At 38.1% G+C, this 27,750-nt stretch overlaps 1 protein-coding gene across 1 annotated transcript; it reads right to left on the bottom strand.

Moving 5' to 3' along the window:
- Window positions 1-249: 249 nt before the first annotated feature.
- ETNK1 (ethanolamine kinase 1) lies at window positions 250-27,012 on the bottom strand. The gene is made up of 8 exons (XM_035311499.1): window positions 26,707-27,012; window positions 16,344-16,603; window positions 15,389-15,529; window positions 13,711-13,853; window positions 7,601-7,684; window positions 5,264-5,424; window positions 3,869-3,942; window positions 250-2,352 (listed from the first exon to the last, which is right to left on the bottom strand). Exons 1-8 carry the CDS (start codon window positions 26,860-26,862, stop codon window positions 2,280-2,282), a joined length of 1,092 nt encoding a protein of 363 aa, XP_035167390.1. The 5' UTR covers window positions 26,863-27,012; the 3' UTR covers window positions 250-2,279.
- Between the last annotated feature and the right edge of the window lie 738 nt (window positions 27,013-27,750).

The following is a 27,750-nucleotide window of genomic DNA, read 5'->3' as shown; positions in this document are numbered from 1 at the left end:
TGCTACTTGAGCTATATAAACAAAATACTACTGAAAAAAGATACATTAACTCCAAACTTAAATAGAGCTGGTACTTGAAAAGAGAATGTGTATTGCCAGCTGTTGGGAAAGTTAGACAGGATCTGTCAAGTGGTGGATTTCCCAAGACCAATTGAACTTCACAGCCTCTTTCACGTACTTCACAAACACAAAGCAACACCACCAGAAATAAAGCCAGCATCTGAAGAATAGTAATCAAGTCCAAAAATCTTTATCAACCTTACTTCCAAAAACATCTTGCTGAACTTAAAGGGACTACACACCAAGACAGCAGGGTATTTGAAGTATGTCAATCATGCCTAGAGGGAGAAAGTATGGAACACAAGAGTCTTCAGTGCTTTTGAGCTCTAGCAACATCCTCAATATCTGCTATAAATGAAAACACATGAATTTTAGCTATGTTTCTATTTCACTACCAAGAAAGTTTGTCCAGTATAGAAGCGTAGCCTCCAGCTAAAAAAAATGCTAACAGAAAGGTTTACCCAACTTCAAGTTACAAAAAAAAAAAATCCCAGTTATCCCATTTGTATTACAGTTTAAGGTTTTGACTGAAGGAAATAAATTGAAACATTAAGAAATGAATAAACAGGGTATGACGAAAAAAACCAAACCTTGCTTTTGTGAAATAACAGAATGCCATTCAAGATGGTCTTTCAAAGTGAAATTTTTTCATTCACATTAACTTTGTCCTGAATCAAAAATTTTGTAAAGCACTGTGCATGCCTATGTTACTTAAATGTGTATGCACACAATAGTATGTCAAAGCAATTTTGAATAAATAGCTTTGCCAGAGTCTCTACAAAAAAAAAAAAATATTTACTCTTCAGGTAAGTTTGTATTTGCATGTGCATATGCACACACACAGACTTTGTACATGTGGGCACTTAAGCGACCAAAGTGCAAAGTTTTTTCCAGAGTTGAGTATATGCCTGCCCAACTCCAAAACACCTTGTTGGGTTTTATTTTTGTTGTGGGTTTCTTTTTCCCCCCTGCTTCAGATTTAAAACCTCTTTTCCACTCAAACTTACACATGATTTTCTTCAGTAAACATTTTCTATTCACATTTTGTGATCCAGACCATTCTTGGTATAATAGCTATAAGGAGATGTGTGTGATGATCAGAGCCCCATTGTTCAAGTCATACTTTTTCACGTTATCCTTCAAACTGGAGACTTTGAAAAATAATTTGATGCCACAGAAGAGAAACAGACATGCAGAATTTTCAACTACAGGACCAAACATTTAAGACTAGAATCTGAGGTTAGAAAGTGACAGAGCAGAAGGAAAAGACATCAACAATACACAAACTGTAAACCTAAATGTCTTGCTCCCCAGTGCAACAGGATCGCTGTTCACTGATCTTCAGTTCAATAATCCATTCCATTAGACACTGCTGAAGCACAGAGACCAGAATAGTGTTCAAATTTTGAATCAAGTTTCAAAAAGGAATACAGATCTTGGAATAGTGGTTTTTTGTTTAAGAAATACACTTAACAAGCAGCTTTCCTACAGAAGTTAGAGATGGTACATTCCCATCTAACACTGATGGTATAGAGTCTCAAATAATCTGATGGCCACAGAACTTTCACATTTCTACAGCTTAACATACAGAAAGGAAAGCCAAAAAAAATTTTATCATTTCAGCAAGCAGGTTGATTCTTATACAAAAGATAAGTACCATAATATGGAAAGCTAACTTTTTTTAAAAAAAAAAGAAAAAAAGATCCTAACCTTTTCCCCTAGTTACTACATACTAGTGACCAGTATCTCAGTCACATTTTGCCTGTATAGATCTAAAAGGTTAATATCCTCCGACTGTGTAGATCTCTAATATAAGTTAATGAAACTCAATAAAATAAGCTGTTAAACAAATCCTTTGGAACAACTTCACTGTCTGCACCCAACTTTTACAAAAACTGATGAAAGCAGCAATGGAATCATGTTAAACTTATAAATAATTCACATACAACATGTTAAATTACGAAAAAGGATTAAATTGCCCTTTCTACAACTTTTTATAGATTTAGCAAGTTTCTAATCCATTTTTATATCAACAGCAGTACGTATGTTCTTCATATTAAATTTAACATTGAAGGACTGTTTAGAGGCATTATTTATAAAGCAAGAACCATCAAGTGAGCATTACAGTACTTCAACAAATGTTTAGCTTTTTTTCCAGTATCCATTCTCAGAAAAGATTCAGGGGTTGTCCATCCACTTGGTAACTTTATTCTTCTTCTTTACTCAGGAAGAGTTAATGCTGTGACTTCCAGCTTCATTTTGAAATACTGGTTAAAACGAACAATTGCATACCTATTCAAATGGAGAAAGATCTGAAGTTAAGAGCAGACAATTTCTTACACAGAAACAGGCATGCTAGGGCTAATCAGAAGTGTACCTATTCCAGACCCATTTCCAAGGCAAACCCATAGTATCTGCCAGAGGAAGAAGTTAAGAATAGAGCACCTTTATTATATGGTACTTTTATCACCACCCCTCCCAGCTTGCTTAAATTTGCAAAACAGATGCTGGTGTGGGTGCAGAGGTGTTGTTTTCATGTTTAACAGACTGTCCAACAATTGACAGCTACAATTCTAAAAAGATTGATCTCGTTCATTGCAAGAATGCCATTTTATTCAAAACTGCAACATTTTTGGGTTCTATCACCTGCGCTTTTTACTTGCATTTTTTGTGCCATCTAGCGGTGATTAACAAGCACTTCTACTTGGGAATAACTAATCACAAAGCCACAGAAGAGATTCACGTCTAGTTTACAATAGCACAACTAAGCATAGTAAGCCATCTTAGTCATTAACAGAAAAAAAAAAATCTAAACTGAAGCAGTTTCTCATGCCAAGCAAAGTGATTAACTTCATTACTTCTCCCATTCCCCAAGACTGAAATTCCTCTGCTCACTGTGAGCATTAAGAAAAAGTGCCAACATCTACCTGAAACAGAACTATTCGTCAATTAGTCAGTGTCTCAGAAGATGGAACTTAAGATTCATTGGCATTATGTAGGTTCTTTTAAAAATTAGGAATTTCTGATCAATACTTCACACAGTAAAAGGCTCTTCTGTACAAGAGCCCCATTTCTCATTTTTTGCAGTTCGAAATGTAGGTCTTCTGACAGTGTACCACACTGACCAACTCTGTTTGTGCTTTTGTCTTGTCAATAAGAACTGTTAATGCTTAAAAACCTTTACTCCTCTAGTTAAGTTCCTTGCTTTGTTATACTATGTATTTTAGCCCAAAGGCATGTTGATCAGAGGGCTGAAGAAAGGCTGAGAGAACTGGGGATGTTCAGCCTAAGAAGAGACAGCTCTGAGGTGACTTCATCACAGATTGCCAATACTTAAAGGGGGATTATAAAAAATACAGAGAACTTTTTGTTCAATCAGATAATGGCAGGACAAGGGGGAATGGTATTAAGCTAAAAGAGGGGAGATTTAGATTAGATGAGGCCTGTGAGACACAAACAGTTTGCCCAGAAAAGCTGTGGATGCCCCACCCCGGAGGTGTTCAAGATCAGGTTAGATGAGGCCCTGGGCAACCTGGTCTAGTGGATGGAACCCCTGCCTAGAACTAGATGATCTTTGAGGTCCCTTCCAACCTGAGCCATTCTATGATTAAGTTTAAGAGCTTGGGGGGGGTGGAGAACAGACAGCTTTTACTGTCTTGTTTTCTCTTCAAAAAGAAATAGTATGACCATGTAGACCAGCTTTGTTGCTCACACCTCAGTTTCTGATAGCTGGGATACTGAACTAGATGGTCCCACAAGTCCCTTCCAATCTCACTTATTCCATTATATATATAGCAAGTATACTTACCCTAAAAAATCAAAGTCAATGGTGGAATACTTGGCTTGAATTAGAGCCCACAATCCCCAGAAGAAGTGGGAAGCCTAAAGGAAAAAAAGAGTAGGTAAAGATTATTATTATATAATCAAAGTATAAAAAGCTTTTAAGCACATTCTCCCACTGAGACACAATTATCCACAGAAGAACACCCCAAAAAATTCCCCATCTTTTTGTTAACTTAATTGATCTCTCTTTACCAAAGAGACTGGTAAAGAAGTATTCTAAAATTAATTACTGGCAGGGTAAATCCATTGGCCTCCCAACTCTCCTCCATGTTTCTTTTCCAAGAAAATTAATGTTGCATTTGTAAGACGGGTCAACAGGTCATCTATTAAGTAAATTGTTGTGCAATTGTATACCTCGTTAAAAAAACAGAAACAGAACTACTTCTATTGTTGCTTATTAACCATCATAGGGTTATTATCCTACATTTACACAACCTAACATATATAAAGAATTCCTTTTGAATCTGGTTACCCCCTTAAGCCATTAGAACTACAACGCACTTTCAGTACCAACTTGGACAAAGACATGATCTTAAACTCCTCAGTATTTACACAAGTTTGTCATCTGCTCCAACCATACTTCCTTTACTACTCCAGATGCATAGCCTTGGAGACCTATGCTCAATTTCTGATTGAAAGTATGGATTACATAAATGATAGATAATAGATATGACTGCTAAAATATTTGTTCTAAAGTTAATCTGAACTATATGTAGCAGACATGAGTTTGATAATCTCCTTGTGGAAGACATTTTTGGACCACCCAGGTTACAAGCAATATGTTTCAGAGTTCTGTTCAGTTAATGACTACAATAATAACCTAAATTACCTCCTATAGCTTGCATGTAACACTTTACCATAAGAGTAGAAGATGCATGCATTCCTGAAAACACCTTAAAACAGCAATCATTATAGGTAATCATGAATCTTTCCTGTACCTCTAAGTTTTGATAACTGTCTGATAGTGAGCAGTTTTGAACTTACACCAGCAATTATTAATTTCAGTTTATATTTTTTCCTTCTCTTAACAGATCTTTATCATCTTACTGCTACAAATAAAAGATCACCACAGACCCACTGGAATCTCTTGCCAACTCAGGGACTCGGTTAAATTAACAGCCAAGAGCAATCCTTGCTAAAAATCCCATCTCCTTCTCTGAATACTCACTGCCTCTTTTGCTCTGGAGATTATTCCAAACATTCTCAAACTTCCACAGAACAGATTAAGGAAGGTGTTTATATATACACACACACACACCCCACAGCACTCATGTTAAGAAATTAGCAATTACATTTCCCACAGAGTAGGAAAGCTTCTCTACAGCACTGAACATATTCAAGCACAAAGACTGTTATTTACCAGTGCAAACTGATTGACTTGAACATATAGAACTTCAACTTCCTTTTCACTAACTTCTGTGCCAAATCCTTTATATTCTTTGTAGGCCTCAAGGTAAGATCTCAGCCATTGTTCCTGTAATTCTCTGTTGGGATAAAGGCTGTAGTCTACTTCGTTTACTCCTAGAAACAGAAAAAAAGTATCAAAATCTTAAGATATCTAAAAAGGAACATCAGAATCACATAACTGGACTTACTCATCCCTCACCCTTGATCCCCTCTCCCCCCAGCACAAACAAACTCATGTGGACAAACATCCTTACTTTTACTTTAGCCTGATATTATTAGTTACAAGTCAGCAAGAGTTGGTCACATAAGAATTGCGAAGCATTCAATATAGTACGACTTATGCTGTGCTCTCAGCCACAAACATACTCTACAAGTCTTTTGAAATTCAGTAAGTTTGGTTTTGAGAGAAGCCTCTGGAAAAAAGTTTGCACTGCAAAGCAGAGCCCTCCCATACACGTCAACCAGGGACTTACATGCAACATTATCTAAAGCTGAATCCAGATACATACACATTGTCAGCAATTAAGCTGACAAATAAGCTTTTGAGGCTATAACTTTATTAGATGTCTACCCCTCCCTTCCTACAGGGTATTGGTAGAATTACAAATCTTATCTTCATAACTGCTCTTTTGTCCTTTTCTTCTTCACGGCATGTAGCTCCAAAAATCTATACTGGAGATGCTCAACCACATCCATACAGAATATACCAGGAGTTCTGAGACCCATATCACAATTGACTCTTACTATCAATTACCATAGAACATGGAAAGACATTCTATCTACAACACAGGATTAAAAAAAGTGTTGTGTTTAAAGAACCATTTTTAACCATGCTTCCTCTTCGAGACACCTTCTTGGTCTCCTTTCCTCTATATTACTTTCCAGAGGATTAAGGTAGCATGTATGTGTAGTAAACTAGATACTAAACATACTACTCCGAGAAAGTAAGCATGTTTGCCACCAAACATACATTACAAGGCACATACAATAGAAGCACTCTATCCTGGAAGCACTGAATTTGAGATAGCATGCAGAATGCACTAAGGAAGTATTAGATCTTCTATACAGGTGTATCAGGAAAGAGGTCATAAGGATGTGGCTCTCTTGCACAGGGGAAGTTGCTTCACCTCACCAGAAGATTGCATGCCACAAGTAAGTGCTATTCTTTATGGTCATACAGTAAGGGCCATACCTGCTACTGCCATAGGTGTCCATTACAATGACATTTCCATAATTAAGTCACCTTTAAGTCCTATTCCACAAACACTGCAATCCCCTAGCACTTTAAACTCCTTCCCATGTCAGATCCACTCAAATACAGCCTTAAAAGTTCAGATTTGTACTGGATGAACAGAGAATATGAAAGGTGAAACAACTCTTCTTCAGTGGCAAAAAAAGGCTTGTAAAATCTTCTTAGCATAGTTAGCTCTTTGAAGATGTACTCAGACTCTTAAAAGTCCCAGACAAAATAAATTGAAAGTTTTCAAATATATTTTGTAAAGAACTTACTTCCCAGATGCTTAAAATTATCAAGTATATACCCTGAAATCTAAAAAGTTACCTGGACTTAAGATTTATTTTGAGAAACAATGACAGGTAAGTTAAGGCTCTCATTTTCACCATACTGCACTTACCATCTATACTAAACATTACATAGATTTTACCTGTTGCCCCATACTGTGAAATAACATAGCATACACTCAAGGCTAATTCTCTTATGGAGTGAAGGGATCAGGCATTCACTGAAAGACTGAACTACTTAATGAAGGAATCTATCTACAGTTTACTGCTAAAACCTGGCTTTTTATTCTATCACATAATCTTAAGCCTTTACCACTCCAGTTTAGCATGACTCAAGGGCAAGTACTTAAACACACAAAATCAGCAAGAAACCATAGAAGTCTGCTATATGGAACCACGGAATCACACAGTATATTCTACATTTGGTTAATATACACACACAAACATGTGTATGCTTTAGAAGATATTTGCAGTATTTCATTATAGTGTGCTGAGTTTCTGCTGCGTGATTTCACAGAATGACAGTTAACTGCAAAGACTTAAGACATTATGTTCCATTTCTGGGCTAGCAGAGCTGTAAGGGAAGGGTATAACTGGCTTCCAAATAGAGACCAATAGACATATTTTGATTCCATCATCCATTCCATTCCATGTAGCTATACAAATATCTACAGAGAAAAGATAAAAACAGAACATGCTACAAGAATGAGAACTCCGTGTTTTTTTTTTTTAGTCAAGCTTGCCTTTACTTCAAAAATCCAATTTTTACCTGCAAATTCATTGAAGTGATTGCCAATGTCATAAGCCAGGTAGTTGTATCCAGAGTACTCATAGTCTATGAACTGCACATCACCTATGTGAGACAACAGCAGCAACATTAGAATCCACATTTAACAAATTCATGGCCCTAATCCTTTGGTGTCCTTTGAAGTTTTAGGGGAAAAAAGCCCACAGAAAACCCCCACACACACCCATCTTATTTGTACCCAGTTGTGTGCACTCAGACTTCACGGGGTAAGGCTGTGTTTTTTGTGGTATAAGACTTATTTGAATACTGATTCAAGAAAGCTCTTCAATAATTACCTATAGCTTACAGTTCTCTACTTTTACTCTGAATAGCAGAATTTTAATTTTAACTTCTACCACATGAGGGCATCCATCACCTTCAAAATAAAATCTATGGTAGAAAATCCTTTGTTTAAGCTTTAAGCTTTATGAGGAAACTGCAGACCAATTTTTCCCTATTTACTCCCAGAAAAGTGCGCAAACATGGTAGACTATCACATTGCAACGTGTTGGTATTTTCTTTTCATATGTTAATATTTCCCCTTTGCCCAGCTGCACTTACAGAAAAAGAACTATTCTCAAATTGTTGCATTTTTTTAAAAATTGGCTTAAACTAGTCTCAAGACACTGAGAGACCACTCTTCAGACCAGTGAAACTACGTAGTGTTATATGGACAAGGACTGATGATAACGGATGATAAGGTGGCAACAGTCCCAACTGTTTCTAACTTACTTGCTAACTTTTATACTATACAATGTTTCTACCTATAGGGAAGCTGGGAAAAGCGCTTCACTCAAGATGGTACAGCACTGAACCTGCTCAAGAATGTTTACACCACAGCAAGCAGTCAAGATATTAATAAGCTGGAATAATTAGGTAAAACTACAGCTCTTGTTTTTAAGGGAGAAATCAGAAAAAACAGCAGAAACAGAAGCAATGGATTAACTTAAGTTCTGTTCAGAGAAGCTTAAAATGTACAAGCTATGTGCTACTATGCTGAAATAGGTAACTTTAACAGTTACCCTCTTTTCCCTTTCTATTACCACTCTTTCAAAGACTAGCTGCACATTTACTCAATAAAATATACTATTACAATGAACAATCCTGTTAGCCTGACTTAGAATACACTTATAGATACTAACTACCATATCTCAAGATAAAAAAGCAGAGTAAGAATATTACTCGTATGTATTTCCTAGTTTAAGGATTTTAAGTGTCTAATATACTGCCTCCTTAGAATTTATGAATATTGCACATATCAAATACAATAGCTTTGCCAGATGTATGTCCCAAGCAAGATAACATGGAATAACTGTTAGAATTGTTCCTTATATCTATGCAGTTCATCATTACCATGTTTGAAACACATTAACATTTTCCAAATGCATCCATCTTCTTTTTTAAGTACTTATAATTGAAGTTAAACCCCACAACACAAACAAAATCACTTAGTCACAATCCTCCAAGCCAGGTTTACCCTTGCTTCCACAGAAAAAGAGGATTGCTTACCAAGGTTATGAGGTTAAACCTTTTAGGCTCTGACAAACCAACATGAGAATGCAAAGTAGCAAGCTCCTCCCAGGAAAATCTTGTTGGCAATGGAAAATTGAAGGGTCTGAAGGGACAAGAAGTTTTACAGCAGCTGTAGCGAAGATCTTACGATACTGTCACAGATCAACTTCTGCCACTGCTTGACTGGCAGATTCATACACTTGTGCTTCTCATTGGTTCTTTAGTACTTCTTTTAAAACAAAACACCTGTAAGTTACAAGCCAGTCAAAATGCACAGCCCAACCCTGGTTAATATTCTGCTACACAACTGACCTCCTGACACCCCCCACCCTACCATTATTAAATATTGATTGTATTCTGAGTTCCCCTCTCCCCCATATATGATACAAACATGGCAGGTACAAGTCTGCTTGCAGAATATCAACATAATATACTTGAAATTTCTTTAATGTACAAATTTCATCTTGAACATACCTGTATGTGCCACTATGGTTTTTTAATTCATCTAACATTTAAATCTTACTTCCAGTTATAAATAACAGTATTACAAAGTAAGAAATTGAATCTAACTAGATATGGATGAGGCTGTTAATAGGCACTCTCCCATGGGGAAGTGCATGTGAACAAGTGATGTGAAACCTATAGTCAGTGCATTTAAGTAGCACAGAGAATACCACCACGCGGCAGCAACAACGGTATGTGTAACCTGAAGCAGATGAAGAAAATTTGGCACACCCATATTTGCTAAGATGAAACTTCAAAGTGAAAGTTTCAGACTCATACTACTGTGGAACTCAACCTTAAATTTGATTTTGCCATAAAAATACTCAAGGGTGCAACTTTCTTCTATAAAGAAAGCAAAAAGTCTTAAACTTCATATGTATTTATGAAGTGACACATCTCAGCTACCTTCATTTAGAAGAACCTTTACATTTGTTGTTTAAATATCCACAGCATCAGAAGCTACTTTTAAGATTTCCTGCAGCTCAAATCACAAAGCCACTGCTAGAAAGACATGCGTTACACTAGCAGTTGATCAGTTAGATTTTGTTCTGAGGTTCTAAATAAGTACAACATTTTTACATCCCACTGTTACTACTGGAAGCAGGGAGACCAACAACAGGATGGTCCAAGTGCACTTGCATTTTATTGAAGTGAGCCATTATTTAAAAGTATGCTCTATCATCTCTCTGGAGCAACTACTGTTATCAACAGGAATAAAGATGTCACGAAATTTGCATTTGAAATCAAGACATTCCTTTCATCAAGGGAGCTAGTACTGTAGGCAACAATCTAATTTATGAACACCACATAAAGTTCCAAAATGGAAATCATGTTGTGTTGTATACACCAGAAATAGATTCCTTTTAAATAGATCAAGAAGTAGTCAAGAGGGTATCTGTTACATCTCCTCAGGAAACAGGAAGGTAGAAGGGGTGATATCTCTCTATAGCTGCCCTTCACTTTCAATGGTTTGGTAAGGTAAACACTCAACAAGCAAGCTGTAGCTGTAGTTACCACAGCAGAATGATGTATCCTATCCTGCTCATCAGGTGAGCCACAGAGGCCCTGCTAGGCAGCTTCAGTAAAATACATTATCTATACCCACCAATTTTAGTTATAAATACCCAAAATACCTTTGCAAAATTAAAACAGGTTTTTAGAGCAAAACCAGAAGCCTTAAACATACCTCAGTCTTCAGAAGCACTGAGCACCCACAGACTCCTACCAAAGATCATAGAAAACATTGGGTAGGCAGAGGGAATAAACAGAACAAAACCATCCATCTACCTACACTCTTAACTTCCTGGCAGATGAATTTAACACATTCAAAAAAAAAAGATATAGACAAAATAATATTGATACTTGATCTTTTTAAACAGCAAGTATTTGAATACTCTTCAAAGATTATGTATTTTGAAAATTCCCAGCTCATGTTAAAAAAGAAAACTTGAACAGGATAAGAACAGGTCTATAAATAAGCAGTGCCAAGCCAAAATATGCTTGGTGCTATCTTGATGTCCAAATTGTAATTAAGAGCAACATGAAGCTCTGAGTTACATCCTTCAAAGAAGAGCTCACATTGATAATTATTATATGTTATGTAGAATGACACTTGTTAATTTTCATATCCTGAGTGATTAAAAGCGGACATTAGCAAAGCAGCAAGAGGCAGAAGTTCTCTCAGCCACAGCATGAAAAAATTCAGATCAGATGACTGACACTTCATTAAATGAAGCTAGCACTCAACATGCTATTCCAGTCTCATAAATAAAGTGTGAGGACATAAGAATGATTCTTCTTAAAAGCAGTATATGACAGCTATGATTTTCCTTTCAAGTCTGAAAATTTAACACAAATTTAATCCAGACGACAAGTCTAAAGCGAAGTATTGGGATAAGATACAATTGTTCTACCTGCACTGGACAAGTCTTAGTATCTGCTGATAGCCTGTAGCTTAAACAAAAACATGCCAGTAGATGCATCTTAAGCATTCACAAACATAACAAATACAGCATCATTAAAATATGTAACTAAGTTGTTTTGTGCCAGCTTCTGAAAAGCTAGATCAACATTACCAGCTCTGCTCAATCTTTAACTACCTTTTTTTCCTCCCCATTAATCTAGATGTATGATTCTCTCCCCTCAGTTCCAGTTTAGGATCAGCCAAGATCTTTTTGATACACAAGAGTTTTTCTAGATAAAAGAATAAATTCCATAAACGTCTCAGTATCATCAGTACTTGTTAGCTACCTTCATACAGTATCTTCCTCATTCCTAAGGAGTTTATTTTGTGCTCTTACAAAGTTATCTGTGTATCAATCAATACAAGCTTTTGCTGTGCTGAACAGAATTCCAGCAATACACATTGAGTAAATGTTGCAATTCCACTTGAAAATCATATTCCTCATTTTTAGGTTTTTCTAATAGACAGATTAGACAGTTTTTGTTCTGTAAGAAGTACACAACTAGAAACAATCTTTCAGGAAAGAGATAAAGATATTCTACAGCTTACATTGAAGTTTGGTTACGATAAAATAGTACCAGTTGTATCCAGATTACAAAAGTCTTACAACACAGTATATGTGCAACATTCAAACAACTTGAACAATCAACCTACCTATTTCGTATTTCAAGTCTTTCTTTCCCCCCAAGTTGTTTATAGGTAGCTTGAAGCCAAAGTGCTTTACATACTCCCCCCTCCTTCCCACCCTCTCCCCAAACACACAACACTCACACACTGGTTATTGTAGGATTGCTCATAAGTGATGCACTGCTGGCATTGTTTTTTCCTCCATTCTGTTTACAAAGAGAAAAGCATGTATCATTTGTTTTAAAAGTAGGAACTTCAAGCCTATTGACCGTGACAACAAGCCTTTTAGAGGAATTCCTGTTTTATTTTACACTGAATCATGGTTCTACTATGAAAAGTGACTAACAGTTACTTTTTACATTAATAGGTAATTGAGGAATACTAAAACTCAAGGTAGTTTCAGCATTGAAAATACCCACACAATAACAGGTTTATTTTGGGGACTGTAATACCACAGCTGCAATGCATGAAAGACCCAAAGCCCATTTTTTGATTCCTAGTTACTTAATTCACAGACTTTTGGCTGAAATACCAACAACTGTATCACCAAACTGTAGTAAAGATATGAAGGTACTGAAAGGAACAGGTCATCCTCATTACAGAAGTCTTAAGTATCTAACCTGATGAATTTGTTACACTTAGCTGAGCTCAGATATTTGAAAAGCAAGGCAAGTTGTGCAAAGGTAAACATTTTTACTGCACTGCGGCCATTTTAGCATCTTAAGTTATCCTTTTCTTCATTTTAGCATCTTGATACCCCGTTTAATTGATTCATTTAGTAACCGAACCTAAAACCACTAAAAATCAAGCAATAAAAGAAAGTGTGGGTTTATATAGAAGCCTTACAGATTCAAGTTGAGCCATTCTTTAATAAAATTATTTGCAGTTATTTTATAATAAAAACAAAAGTAGTTCATCTTCGCTGAGATGTGTATTGCCTACAGCCGTTTAAAGTATGTAATTAAAGAAAAATCTTTAAGATGCCTACGTATCTCATATGGAACATAAATTGAGCGACTGCATGTGGTGTTAAGTATCACTAAAATACTTAATCACGAAGCTGTCTTCCCTCACAGCAACACAATCACAAATCAGAACACACAAATTACAGATGTCTTTAGGTTATTTTCTCTGCTCATATGATCCCCCCCCCTCCTCTGCCCCCAAAACAAAGCTTTATGTGATTCAAATAGAATTACCATAAACAATTCCATACTTTGAAACCTAATCATACAGGCAGGCTGTGGATTAACGAAATGAGTTAAAGAAAAGCAAGGTATAATATTGTTCTCCATACAGTAACATATAGATGAGAATCAGCTAATTAACATAGTAGTTACACAGGTATCACTACCATTACCTTGACCGCTAAAAGCTCAAGCTGAGATCAGTTATTACCATCACTAAAAGGACACCACAGATGCAGGAAATACACCTACAGAATAAACAAACTAAGCCACTACTTACTGCTTAGCTCAATACCTACCTCGTTTCTTGTTGTAAATAATATTCTTACACAACAGGTCATTGTGACAGAGTACCACTGGTGATCCTAAATTTGACAGTCTTTCCTTCATCCAGGCCATCTCTTCCTGAAGAACTTGAGGACTTGGAATATCACTTAAAAACCTTTTCAGGTGTAAGAAGTTTGAGAGTTAATTTTTAGTAGTGTGTTCCATACCAAGCATCTGTAATGAAATAACTTAATTATTTTCCTCTACACTCTAATTTCAAATAATTCAACAGATGTTCTCTCAAAATTAGAGTACTATTCCCCCTGGCACCACTTCAGTTGAATTATGACAGTTATTCTGCTCAGTCCTCCCCAAAAGAAACTCTGTGAAGGCTATTTGTGTAATCATAATGGCAGACCAGCAGTTAGGTACAGAACTTGAACACAATCCTGAACATTTTTATAGGAGTATAGATTAAAAGGCTTACAGCATGAATTTCATTCACTTGTTGCTCACATCACATTCCTTCAAGTACAATATGCAGTAAGTACAGATGAAGTAAGATTAGTCTTTTTTCCCTTTAGACACTGTAAATATACTTTGAAGCAGTCATTTTATCTTTTAGATTCTCAATTACTTTTTCCCCTGTTTTCTTTAGAATTTTATGTTGCACAAAAAAACTTTGCTATTCTTTAATTACAACACAGCAAGAGAAGCAGCTGACAGTGATTTCAAAGAAATTCTATAAAGAATGTTTAAGCTGGAATCTGTCAACCAAGTAATTGGAAGCGTCTGTACAATACCAAACTTCCTAATTAGAAGTTTTGAAGATTGATCTCCCCCACCCCGAGAAACATGGCCTTCAATTCCACCTTTAAATTATAGCACAAGTTTTATTTAGGCTAGGTTTTCTCCCAGTTTGTTATTTTCATCCCAATTTTTCAGTGACTGACTCTAGAATCTTCTGGATTCTTATTTTGTTAAGCTCCGAGGAAAAACAGCCTGATTCAAGAGTTCTACTGGGATACTAAAAAAAAAAAAAAAAAACAGGAGAAACTGCTGTTCATACTCTATGACAACACAAGTCTAGAATGACTGTGCAGGAGATGCTTTTTTCTTTTCACTTCTCTGGAAATCCTTTTTCAACATATACCATCACCTAAAACGGTCTTTTGTTAGCTTTACTTTTATGACACTCAGTTTTAGACAAGTCCTTAAACCGAACAAATGAAGCAGATAGCTAAGAAAGGCAGGTTAGAATGAGCAAGAACAGTACTCATAGAACCCCAGGAAAGAAATACCATGTTTTCTGCATTCATTCCAGAACATGTGCCTTTATGAGACTGATGGCTATCTTTTGAAGTTGTTGAGATCCAACTACCTGAAGAAATACTTTACTTAACCTTGATTCAGTACTTTACTTAACCTTCATTCTTTAAATAAGGTAAACAATTACTGTCATTACGTATAAAGTGTTCAATCGTAACAAGAAATATATGAATACGTAGAATATACCAAATGAATTAGAAAACTATCCTGATCATATTTGACACATATAGCTACACTGATATGCAAGAGTATGACAAAATGGCAGATCTTGTGTACTTCCTAGATTGGATGACAACCCAAACTATTATTTTTTTTTTAAATATTCTTCCAACCATCATTCTGAAAGAACAGGAAGTCAGGAGAGCACAATCAAATAACTACCTTTTATTTACTTCTTCATCCACAAATTCTGTAGGTATAAGAGAGAAGTATTTTCCCATCTTCAACCAGAGGTTTGATTTAGGGATCCAACCATTGTGCGCATGAATAGTATGGATTTTAGCAAGCTGTTTGGCAATGAGTCTTAAAAGAAAAAAATGCAGTGTTATGTTTGCAATAGATTCGACAGCCTTTATGGTATCTCTCCTAGCAAAAATAGATTGAACAGAAACATAATAGGAAATCCAGCAAAGGAATCAAAAGAGCATAAGTAAGAGCAGCACAGCTATAAGGTAGCATCTTTCAAAAGCCAAAAGGCCTTTAACAGCACTAAGGGTAGGGGGGAGCACCAGTAGGGAGGGGAATTGGAGTTCATTTACAGCATGCATTATGGACCTCTATTTTCAGTCTACTCTTCAACTTGCTTATCTTTCGAAGAGTTGACTTAAATCAGCTATAGTTTTTAGGCAACAGATACATCTCAGCACACACATAAAAGTCTCCGATCTTAAAAAGATCAGCATCTTCTGTTCACTGTGAATAGTATGAAAATTATGTCTCAATGAAAGATATTGAACCTATTCACAAATAAAGTAGACCAGAAACAGTGCTAGGATTACTTGATTTAATGAAGCCCAGCCCCATAAAGCTGCCCCATGTCAAATAACCTGCCTAGCAGAAGTTAGGAAGTGTTAAAGCACTCACAATAAGCAGAACTCTTAACAAGTATATCTCATCTTCCATGGGAGCAACAAGGATCACTTGTTCAAAACTGAAATATGATTAACTAAGACATAGGAAAACAAGCAGTCACAATTGAGAGCATCAGTTTTGTGCAGGTTTATAAAAAGATTTTTTTTTTGTCTGCTCATAAACTAAGCCTGAGATCCTTTGGGCCTGACAGAACATCATATATATATATATCACAGAATTTAGAGAAGTAAATTAAGAAGTTTACCTGAAAATATCAGGATTGCATACATGCTCTGGATCCAGTGCTTCTCCCTGCATGAACTCATAGCACAGGCCATTATTGAAAGTACAGTATAGTTGAGGTGCACAGCCATGGGCCTGCAACACGCGGAAACTCTTCACTTCCTCATCTCGATCAACTAAGAGCTCAGTCTTATTTCCATAGATTCTAACTAAAACCACATCATCTGTTGTGTCACCCACGTAGCAGCCAATTAGCTTATTGGTGATTCCATCAGTGAACAGCTGAAAAGTAAAAAACAATCCGTAAGTGACTTCAATCTGTATTTCCAAGGTGCAAGAGAAGAATACAGGGTTATTCTTTGGCTCAGAAGACAATCTTCACTAGGCTAAACAGTAAAAAAGAAATATTTAAAATGCAGAAAAATCATTAAGAAATCTACAGAGATTTTTCCATTTAATACATCAAGAGAAAAACATGGAAACATGCCACAGTTAACTACTGAAACACTACATGTAAAAGGCAGTAACTGAAAGCTCAATATTATAAAACAAATTCTCACATAAACATGTTGAAAACTGATGGCTGAAATCAAAGCCCAAACAAGGTGGCCATCCTAAAATTGCAATGAAAGTGATCATGAACACAGGGCAGCACAGAAACCATTCTGATGCACTTCAGAATTTCGTTATTTGCTGATCAGTGCACAAACACTAGAGATATTCTTGGAGTCCTAAGCTACTCCTTTAAAAAGGAAGCAACAGTGAACTACTTCTGACCTGAGTTTAATTTTCCCACTAGTCTTGAGGTTTTGCTGCTTGCGAACAATTTGCAGAGTCACTTTGGCAACTGTACAAATTTGACTGAGTACTTCAAATTCAAGACCCCAGTCTTCAATGTCAGGTACCACTCCAAGCTTAGGGAGCTCCTGACAAGACTCACTCTTCCATCATTCTACTTCATAACTAGTACATGCCACTCAAAAGACAAACAAGCATTTTAAGACTTAGATATATACAAAAGCAGTTTTAAAGCCCTGCAATTTACTTTTGCTTGAGTGACCAGTGTATTCACCAGTGCCTGAAAATATAGAAGGTGAAGCAAGTAACTTTCCACAAAAAGAGCATTCATCATTTGAGCATTTTATTTACATCTAATGGCAACTTACTCATTGCCCTTCAGACAACAGTGGGGGTATGATTGCTAGAAGTTCTTAGCTATGGGGGGAGAAACCAATACCACCACCAACTGCTGCTTCTCCTTTCATGGGACTAAACGTGCGATTAAAAGGTCCTACAGATGCTACCAGATTAGCAGTCTAGATCCAGAGTTACTAGGCCATGTATACATAGTTGCAGGCAGTCAAGCATTTGAAATCAAACCAAGAGTAACACAGCAGTTCTCCTCCTACAATCTGGGACAATTTTACAGTTCAGAAAATAGGTGCTCAGTGCTGTAAAACTTTGTGCCCAGTCAACCCATAGTGAACACTTGCAAACTTGCCAGATGAGCATTACCCATCCTAACTCCAGCTCCTAGTAAGTGTCTCAAGGGCAATAGATGAACATTCAGGTGACAAGCACACTTCCAAACAGCCAACATCACACGCAAAAACACCAACGTTTTTCTGAGTACTTAACAGACTCCTGCTCTTTTAAACACGAGTAAACAAATTACAGTTATGGTACTCACAATCATGAATTGCATTCATGTGTATTTAGTTGTGCTTAAATACATGCCTTTTCTCACACACTGTTGCATACCCAAGCAATGATTAAAACTAAATTATAAAAGTATCAACCATTACACAAAGAGTCCCTTTCAGGACCTTCCACTAAAACAGCAACCAACAGAAGGCAACTTCAAGTTGGTTCACACACGCATTTAGATATACAGTTTTCCCTTTGGTGGACATCTTTTAACTAATTTACCACCTTTCTTTAGGAGGCACTTTTATCATGAATTCTCATTCAGTAAACTTCTGGCATATGAGGCAAGTGGAGACACAGCCTGATCACCTGCATTTGAACATTTTCAAACTATGCAGGTACTAGAAGCTGCGAGTACTTTGCTTAAGGCAACCTACAAACTCTGGGGTAATTTTCTTTCACAACTGCCGTAAGTCAGACTCAGAATAAAACTACTGAACAAGGAATAGGCCTGCTGCATCTCAGACCTTATAGGAAAGCTTAACATTAAAAAAAATACTTTTTTCCCCCCTTTTAAATTACACATGTCAACAACAGGCAACTTCTCTACATGCATCACTCCCTGAAAACCTTGGAGGAGGTGTTTGTTTTTTTGAAAGCAAAAAAAGTCAAACTGATTTTTTTTTCCCCCTAAGGTTAAAGGGGGAAGTGATTGTCCCCCTGTACTCAGCTCTGGTGAGGCCGCACCTCGAGTACTGTGTTCAGTTTTGGGCCCCTCGCTACAAGAAGGACATTGTGCTCGAGCAAGTCCAGAGAAGGGCAATGAGGATGGTGAGGGGTCTAGAGAACAAGTCTTACTAGAAGCAGCTGAGGAAGCTGGGATTGTTCAGTCTAGAAAAGAGGAGGCTCGGGGCAACCTTATCACACTCTACAGGTACCTTAAAGGAGGCTGTAGCAAGTTGGGGATTGGTCTATTCTCCCACATGCCCCATGACAGGACAAGGTGGAATGGGCTACAGCTGTGCCAGGGAAGGTTTAGGTTGGATATTAGGAAAAGCTTCTTTACTGAAGGGGTTGTTAGTCACTGGAACAGGCTGCCCAGGGAAGTGATTGAGTCACCATCCCTGGAGGTCTTGAAAAGACGTTTAGATGTAGAGCTTAGGGATATGGTTTAGTGGAGGGCTTGTTAGCGTTAGGTCAGAGGTTGGACCAGGTCATCTTGGAGGTCTCTTCCAACCTAAACGATTCTGTGATTTTGAAGTGCCAAGTAGTACCCATTCAAACACAATTTATTTTTCAAGTATCATGGATTTGGAGAAATCAAGCATCACCAGGAGTTTTTTAAACCCTAAAGACTCCCCCCCCAACCCCAGCTGCCCCAAAACTTAAGTTTCCCTGCTTAGAAAGGGAAGAATTCACGGAGAAAGATGTTGTGTTTTAACTATCACAACTAGCTTTACTCAGGTTTATGTGATGAAGCAAACAAACTCAAAAGCAGAAAAAAGGTAGAGGATACGGAAAGTACTCTGCGTAAAAAGTTATGGACAGTCAGTCTCACACAAATAGGTTCAGCAAGTCATGCCATAAAGCCAAATTAGCCTATTTACATGATTCACTCAGAATTAGGACTTCACAATTTAGACACTTTTATTACTAGGTATTAATAATCCAAAATAGGAGACAAGTAATGAAGTCTTAGCCTTAAACAGTACTCAAAGCACCTAAAATAACGTTACACTTTTAGCACAACTTAAGAACTGTACAGTAAGATACATTTATACTCTTAACACTATTATATTTTTGTTTGACACTCACACAGATATTACAAGTTTTCTCGAAGATAAGGATGACATGCCTGAGCAATGGAGCAATGTTATCTATTTTGACTAAGCAGAGTATTTATTCAAGTGTGGCTTGTAAATCCTAAGTGACACCTCTGTAAGGTCATCATCTGTCCCCCACCCTGGTAAGTGTATTGCCACAGAAGGGACCTCCTGTGATCAATGAGGAAGTACTGATTCTCATACCTTTCAGTATACAAACAGAATAAACTCAAAAAGTTTAAAGAGTTCACCACCAGTTCTCTGCATGTCGTAAGGATATGCTTTTATGTTCTTAGCAGTTCTCAGAAAGAAGTAACTTGCTTAGCAACATCCACATTATGCTACATTAAGGTTTAGGGTGAAAACCTTTAGTCTAAAAGCACTGATGTTTTCAAGATATGAGCACCTGGCACACAGGTAGCTCCTGATTTGTTCTATTACGTACCTCGAAACAATCTCTTCACAATCATATGCTGGCTGCAAGTTCCTACAAAATCAAGTCAGCTTCAAGTCACTGGAACAACTCCTACCCCTTCCTATGTCTATAAAAATAACTATCTAATCAAGCTTGCCCTTCTCTCTGTGCAGCATGGCACTATGGACAAGAGCAGGTTCTAAGGTCCTGAGAAACAGTGACAGCACAAATAACAGACCTAAATAGTACTGATGCAAAGAACAGTAAGAACGTGATGTTTGCTTCTGATGGTCAAACAGAAGCTTCTGGCCACCTCACAGCTTTTGTCACACTGTATAGGTCTATTATCCCCTCAAAATAAGCCTAGCAGACAATTTCCATACTCCAGCATGAAAAAACATTTAATATTGTCTAGCAATAAAAGAATGTAATACTTTATTCAGTGCACAATTAATGCAACATTTAAACAATCTGCTTGGAAGGTCTTCCCTGAAACAAACTAAGATGCAGCAGAGCAAAACATATCAGTTCTGTAACAAAAGCATGATCAGAACAGGCCCCAATTATAGAGGTCAGAAAAAAAAATCAGTAAGCTCTCAAAGTCACGTAGAAGATGGAAAAATCTAGTGTTACATAGAACAGGTAGGAAATTATTGAAATAAATCTAGAAATACAGAAAGCCAGTATTCCTATATTCCTATCTCATAAATAAGTGGTTCAAAAAAGTTTGTATATGCTCCTATTGTTCCAGGTGCTCAGAAGAATGAGAACCAAGTTACAATCACATTGAACATGCATGAAAAGGCAGAAATTAAGTGTCACAGGGAAACAGCAGAAATCACCACCTACCCGGCAAAATTTTTCCACAATTTTTTCCAATTTTTGTCCTTACATCCACTGAAGGAAAAACATTGGAATTAGTACTGTACTGCTGCAGAAACAGGAATATGAAGTTTCCACATCAATAAGAATGGCTGTCCCTGGTTCTGCTTCTGAACCCCAAAATGAGAGGCAAAATCTCCTGAAATACATATATTGTAAATATACGCTTCTTGAAATTTTCTCAGCATTAAAGTTTCTATTGTAAGATGCACCTTAATTTTTCCTGGCAGAACACAGTCCATGCAGGCACATCCACAAGCATACCTCCGCCAAGAATTCCATACCTTGAAACGAGGCTCATCATTTCTCCATCTCTTTTCTTTTCAGCTACTCGTAAGAGAAGACAAAGTACTGACTACTGGAAAATGTAGGTCTCATATGTCAGAGAAACATCATTCAAAGGTCCCCAGGCTCTGCAGCCACAACCCCTAGGCCATCACACTTTGCAGTTGGAATCACAGAATCATCTAGTTTAGAAGAAACCTCCAAGATCATCTAGTCCAACCTCTGACCTAACACTAACAAATCCTCCACTAAACCATATCAGCCATACCTACATGGCTTGAGCTATTAACTGACCATGAACAAGCACCATTTGGTGTGAGAAGTAGGAGCTAGCAGGAAGCCAGTAAATTGATGGTGCCATTCTATGTTAAGTTTGGCCACATGCTGAACTACCAGTTCTCCAGTGAACACTTGGGGCACCCAGCCATGACAGCAGCATGGAGAAAAAGCAATACTACTACTACTGCTTCCCATGCCATATAGTATAATAAATATTTTTTGGCTACCAAACAATCAAGCCTACAGCTTCAAAGAACAATTCAGTGGTTTTTTGTTGTTTTGTTTTTCTAAGATGTGAAATTTCACGTCTTGCATATTCCCAATATGAAGACGATCTAAAATTACATGCAGAAATCTATTATAAAATACTACAGATACATCACTGTTTGCAAGGACCTGTTTTGATCTAAATGTTAGAAGATGAGTTATTTTTATTTATGCTAGAGTAAGTCTCCAAAGAAAAATTATTTCATCTTCTTGCTGAAGAATATTCTCCTACCTAAGGAGGCACAGTCAACATCTGATAACCAGTTAAGAGACTCATGTAGCAGACTCATGTAGCAGCAAATTGTTTTAGAACTTTCTACAGGCTACACGATATTGATTAAAAGTTACAGACATAAAAATAAACTAATGTAATGTATAAAAGGAGTCAAGATTTTAATTCAAAGAATGAATTTGCTGCTCCTACCCTGGAGACTTTTGACATGAATTGGCATCTAAAAGTGAAAAAGCCACAAACTAAAGAGGAACATCTTTAGAACGCTGTCTTCCTTTCTGATATCACAAGCCTTTACTGGAAGTTATGTGCCATTACGTAGCCAGGTAACAAGCAGGCTGTGTCTTAACAAAAATTGATTATCTGTATGCCAAATGAGACTCATCAGTACAAACACACCTATATCATGCACAGCTGGATTACATCATTCTCTGATGTGGCACATCAATTAAGACTTCACCACATGAACATGATTGCTGTTCCACCCACTGATGCCATAAAAATTCCTTTACAACAAGAGATTATCTAGCATCAAACACTTAATGAGAACAGAGATACCAATCAGCAAATGACATCTACTACCTAAAGTTCCCAATTGCTGCAACACTGTGTTCAAGGTGCACCTCAAATTAGTTTTTCCACAACACAGCATCAGTGTAGCCCATTCTGAAACAATTTCACGTTTTCCTTCACTCATCCTTCTTTTAAGTAGTAGCTACTTCCACAACTGTTGAAGACCATGATATCCTAGAACAGTTAGGCAATAAAAAATACCATTCTTGAAAAATGGTAATAGCATTCAGATTCAGAAAATATTACCGTTTGCTTTGTTCCCAATTATCTCATTGCTTTAAATCCCATATACAGTCTGTTTAAATAAACTGAGTATTTTTAGTTCAGAAATCTGAAGCCAGTCATATTTTGTAATAAAGAAAATACAAACATGCACACAAAAACAGAACTCTGAGCAGCAGCCAGAAAACACTAATTATAGAAAAGCTACTGAGCACAAGTCAGGAAGGAAAAAATGCAGATAGAAAAAGCTAACCGGATATATACGGAAGTAAGGTTTAAGTTAAGTATTTCGTTGGCTGAAGTACAAGTCTTTCTAAGCACAATTAAGTCCTTATGAAGAATAGTAAGCCACAGTAGTAAAGTCATGCAAAGCATTGATAAATGCAAAGATGTGTACATCCTGAACAAAGACAGCACTAAACCACAATATTCCATAATCTGAGTGTGAGCAAGAAACTCGTGAAACTTTTTTGGAGATGATATGGAACAAAGTTCTAGAGAAAAGCTTGCAGATTCTAAAAAAGTAAATTTCATTGAATAATTGAATCTCCTTCCAAAAAAAAAAAAAAAGATTCTTTTCTCCCTTCTGAGGTTTGTGCAAGGACAAGAACGGTGTTTGCTAGCATGCAATTTTATCTCCGATACCCAAGCGATCTTGCAGCTGAATTTTGGATACATATCACACTATGCAAATAATAAATGTGTAAATTAACACTATTATTCTCTTCACCAGTAAGAGCATGCACCCCTTATTTTTAATATTAAAGAATACTTCAGAATGAAAAGAAATAGAAGTTGTATTCCCTGCTCCCTAACATTACACTGTAGGGAGGCAATTATGTATTAACCTACTGAATCCTTTGTTAGGAACAGACCTATAGATGTTCAGTAGGTGATGGAATGAAAGAATCCTGAGTCTACACTTGTTGGAGTGGTCACTGGCCTTCCTGTACCATAACCAAACACTGATCGCCCTTCAAAAACAAAGTTTCACTTCCATAAAAGAAGGGACAAAAAAACTAAGATGAGAAAACTTAGGGTATTTTTACATTAGGAAGATGATACAACCTTTTTAAGGCAGGAAAGAGTTAAATACAGGTAAGGTTTTCTTTTTCATTACAATTTTTATATTCAGACCAACTCATTAGTAATGTTCAGTCACAATTTAAGCTGTTCACTAACCCAAAACAGGGTTTGAATTTGAAGGGCATTTTACTTCATGAAATCCCCAGGCATTGTTCCTTATATTCATTTCAACCAACTTCTGGATTAAGCAAGCTGTAAGCTTTCACCAGGAGGTTGAAGCCTCCAGAGAGATTCCATCCAACTTGAACTACTCTATTACTCTGATCATGTTACAGAATCAGAAGCTACTAAAACAAATACGTGCCTTTTGTGATAATGACATAGCTTTCTGAAAGTGTAAAGCAGATAACGCAAACCTCGAGAATTTAAGATTTAGAAAATGCAATACCCAGTTCTACACAGCTTCCAGTACATCCTCAGATGACAACTGCACAACTGAAGTACATGAAGTTCACATTTAGACAGGAAAATTTTGCTTCACTTTATCACTACAGAACAACATAATCATGTTCTTATACATGGGTAACATTCACATATAACTGGAGATAGGAGATGCATTAAAATAAACTGCCAGTGATTCAGCAAATAGTTGGCAATGCTTACAGATTCTAGAATTTCTAAAAATTCTGCATTAAAAGGATCCTGTCCTAGCTTTGTTTCCTATACTGATAAAAAAAATCTTGACTATACTTTAACTTACAAATCTTACAAGAAGCAAGGTTTAAACGTTAAAATGTTCTAAATACACTTCCAGAATTGTTTTACTGACTAAGCAGTTTGACACACAGAACAGCAAATTTTTCTGCAAGAGAAGTTGATTAACTTTTATAAGCCAAACCCTGGACTCTTCAACTTCTTACTCATTGTTTTGAGCCAAGAATTACTTGAGAGCAAAGGTAGCTAACAGCAGAGTTCAGAGGAAGCAGTTCCTTACACCTACCAATGCTCTTTGTCTACTTTGCTATGATGCTGCTGTTTCACATTAGTCAAGCATATTTTCCACATGATTCATGATTCTCATTTTTTCTTCCCTCCTAAATATATGCCTATCCAATAAGAAGAATCCAGGGCAGACCTTGTTTGCTCCATCCTCTGAACAAAAGCAGTCATCTTCAATTTCAGCATCTTACCGTATGCAACTCATGTGTAACCACATGAATTCTTCATTATTATGTATAGACATAACAGTTTAAACAGAATAAAGAGTAAAAAATAAAAAGCTACTAAAGAACTTCACAAATAGGATGATGATCTGCTGTTGCAAACGAAGAAAATGAAAGAAAAGCGAGTAGAAAATGGTTTGATTTTAAAGTAATTTGGCTCAAACAAGATTGAGACAACTTTTAGACACAAACACCTAATCAGACAGTAGCCTATTACTTTACTACTGCATGACCAGTCAAATAAGGCCCTATTCCACACCAATGGTACCCGTGTTTTTTATTCTAATTGCTGCTTCTTCCAAATTGAGTGGTGAAGGAAGGAAGTGGGTTTGGTTTTTTGTGTGTTCCTTTGGGTTTGTTTTTTAAACATGCTAGAATTTTCCCGAAAGGTCAGGAACATCCTACTTTAAAATGAAAATGTTTCAGTTTATTAGGATGCCTGTATGAATGAAAAAAAAAACTCACGATATTGAGAAGTAACCCATCAACAAACTAGAACAAACTCACAAACAGGAACCCTGCTTAATACTCCCACCTACACTGGGACTGTGCTTCACTTACAACTGCAGCCCTCAATGGAATTACTTCAGAAAAAAAAAAAAACTTCAGAAAAAAAAAAAAAGCATTAGCTTTGTTTTCATGCTAACTGGGTTGTGCAAGTCAAATTTCTATCAACCAGAAACTTCAGAAAATCGAAGCCCATTTATGTGTTATTACACAACACGCTCAGTTTTTCTGTAGGAATTAGCTCACCTCAGGAGAAAAAAAAAAAAAAAAAAAAAAAAAAAAAAAAAGGATAAGAGGACGGAAGAAAATGCCCATAGAAAGGCAGGCTGCAAGCGATGCGCCACTTTTCCCAGCTACACCTACCGAAGATGCGTGCGGGGCTAGGTGAGGTATATTCTAGAAGCACTACAGCGCCCTGTCTTCCAGCAGATGATTCATCACAAACACGGAGGCTCGTTCACCTAGCGAAGCACCAGGGAACGCGCGGCGGTACCGCCCCGGGCGGCGGCGGCCGTTACCTCAGCACCTCCCGTTACCTCGGCGGCCGTTACCGCGGCGGCCGCCCCTTCCCTCCCCGGCTGCTTTTCCCGCCGCCCTCCGGGGAAGGGGGGAGGGTCCCCCAGTTTTATGAAAGCCCCTGCCCGGCATAGCGATGGGGGGTGGTTCTCCTCGGCCCCTCGCCGTCCGAGCGGCAGAGCCGTTCCCCGCCCCTGCCCGGAGCGCGGTTTCGCGGGGGGGAAGGCGCGGAAGGAGGAAGAGGAAAGGGAGCGCTGGGGCCGGCAGGGGGCAGGGGATGCTGCCCGACCGCGCCGCCCCGCCCCACCACCAGCCTGCCGAGCAAATGGGGCTCGGCGCAAGGGGCTGCGCTAGGAGGCAGGGGGGAGGGGAAGGAAGCGCGGCGGTAGCTCCCCCGCACAATGGCCGTCCGCCCTTCCCTTCTTCCCTTCCTTTCCCTTCCCCTCCCTGCTGCATCCCGCCCGCAGGCCCCGCGGCGCCTCCCGTACCTGCAGCGTCACCTCCTCGGGTCTCCAGTGAGGCCGCAGGCGGCGCAGGAGCTGCAGGGCGCCCTGACGGCATCCGGGCCCCTCCCGCTCGCTGACGGTGATGTCCAGCTTGGGCACCTCGGGGGAGCCGGGCGGTACGTGGATGTAGTTGGACATAGCGGCAGGCAGGGATGAAGGGAAGGCGGGCACGACAAAGAAGGACGGCTCTCACTAGCGTCTCCTCCGCGCTGGAGTCGGCAACTGAGGGGCAAATTTCCACTGGGGCTCTCGATAAAGCGGCTCCACCTCCCCCGGCTGCGGCGCGGAGCAGCCTGGGACAGCGGGCGGAGCCTGCCGCTGCCCTGCCCGTCCGGCCCTTCACCTGCCCGCCTTAGCGCCACCCGCCCGGGCAGTCCCGTCAGGGCATCGGCGGGCAGGGCTCGTCTGCCGCTGTCAGTGTGTTGCCTTTCTTTTCTGTGCTGGCCTAAGTAACGCCTTTTTTAAAAAAAATCTTAATCATTATTCTTCCTGCGGGATGTATATTTGCCTTGCTCCCCTTTATGCGATTTCAGCCGGTACCATTTGTATTCCCTCCGGGCACTGAGGAAGTATCGTGCTGTGCATCTGCCCTGCTTTAAATATCTTCGTAACGATCAGCCATCGCATAAGCAATGCGGAATAAAATTATCTTGAAAACCATGCTGCCTGCAAGCTTTGATGGGGCGGTTTGAGATCTTGTTTTCAGCCAAAACAAAAGCCCAGACTATACCAAAATAAAGCACGTTATTTTATTTTATTTTTAAATAAACTGATACTATTTTCTGGATGTTTATATTACCCATAATAATCCCACAAGTACATGCCTCCCATCGCATTCTGTGATATGTAGGCAACACTGAAGACTCAATAAGTTCCTCTACCATAAAGCAAGTTTATTGGGTTAGCCTAAGACACAATAACTACGCAAAAAGAATAATGGCCAGGCTTTTCCCTGAAGAGTTTTTATTCTAAATAGACACAGGTCAGGGAGAAAGGGCATAGCATCCGTTCAGAATGAACAATGCT

This window comes from Oxyura jamaicensis, chromosome 1, assembly GCF_011077185.1.
Source record: "Oxyura jamaicensis isolate SHBP4307 breed ruddy duck chromosome 1, BPBGC_Ojam_1.0, whole genome shotgun sequence".
Lineage (NCBI taxonomy): Eukaryota > Metazoa > Chordata > Aves > Anseriformes > Anatidae > Oxyura > Oxyura jamaicensis.
This window is presented reverse-complemented; position numbering and strand designations above follow the sequence as displayed.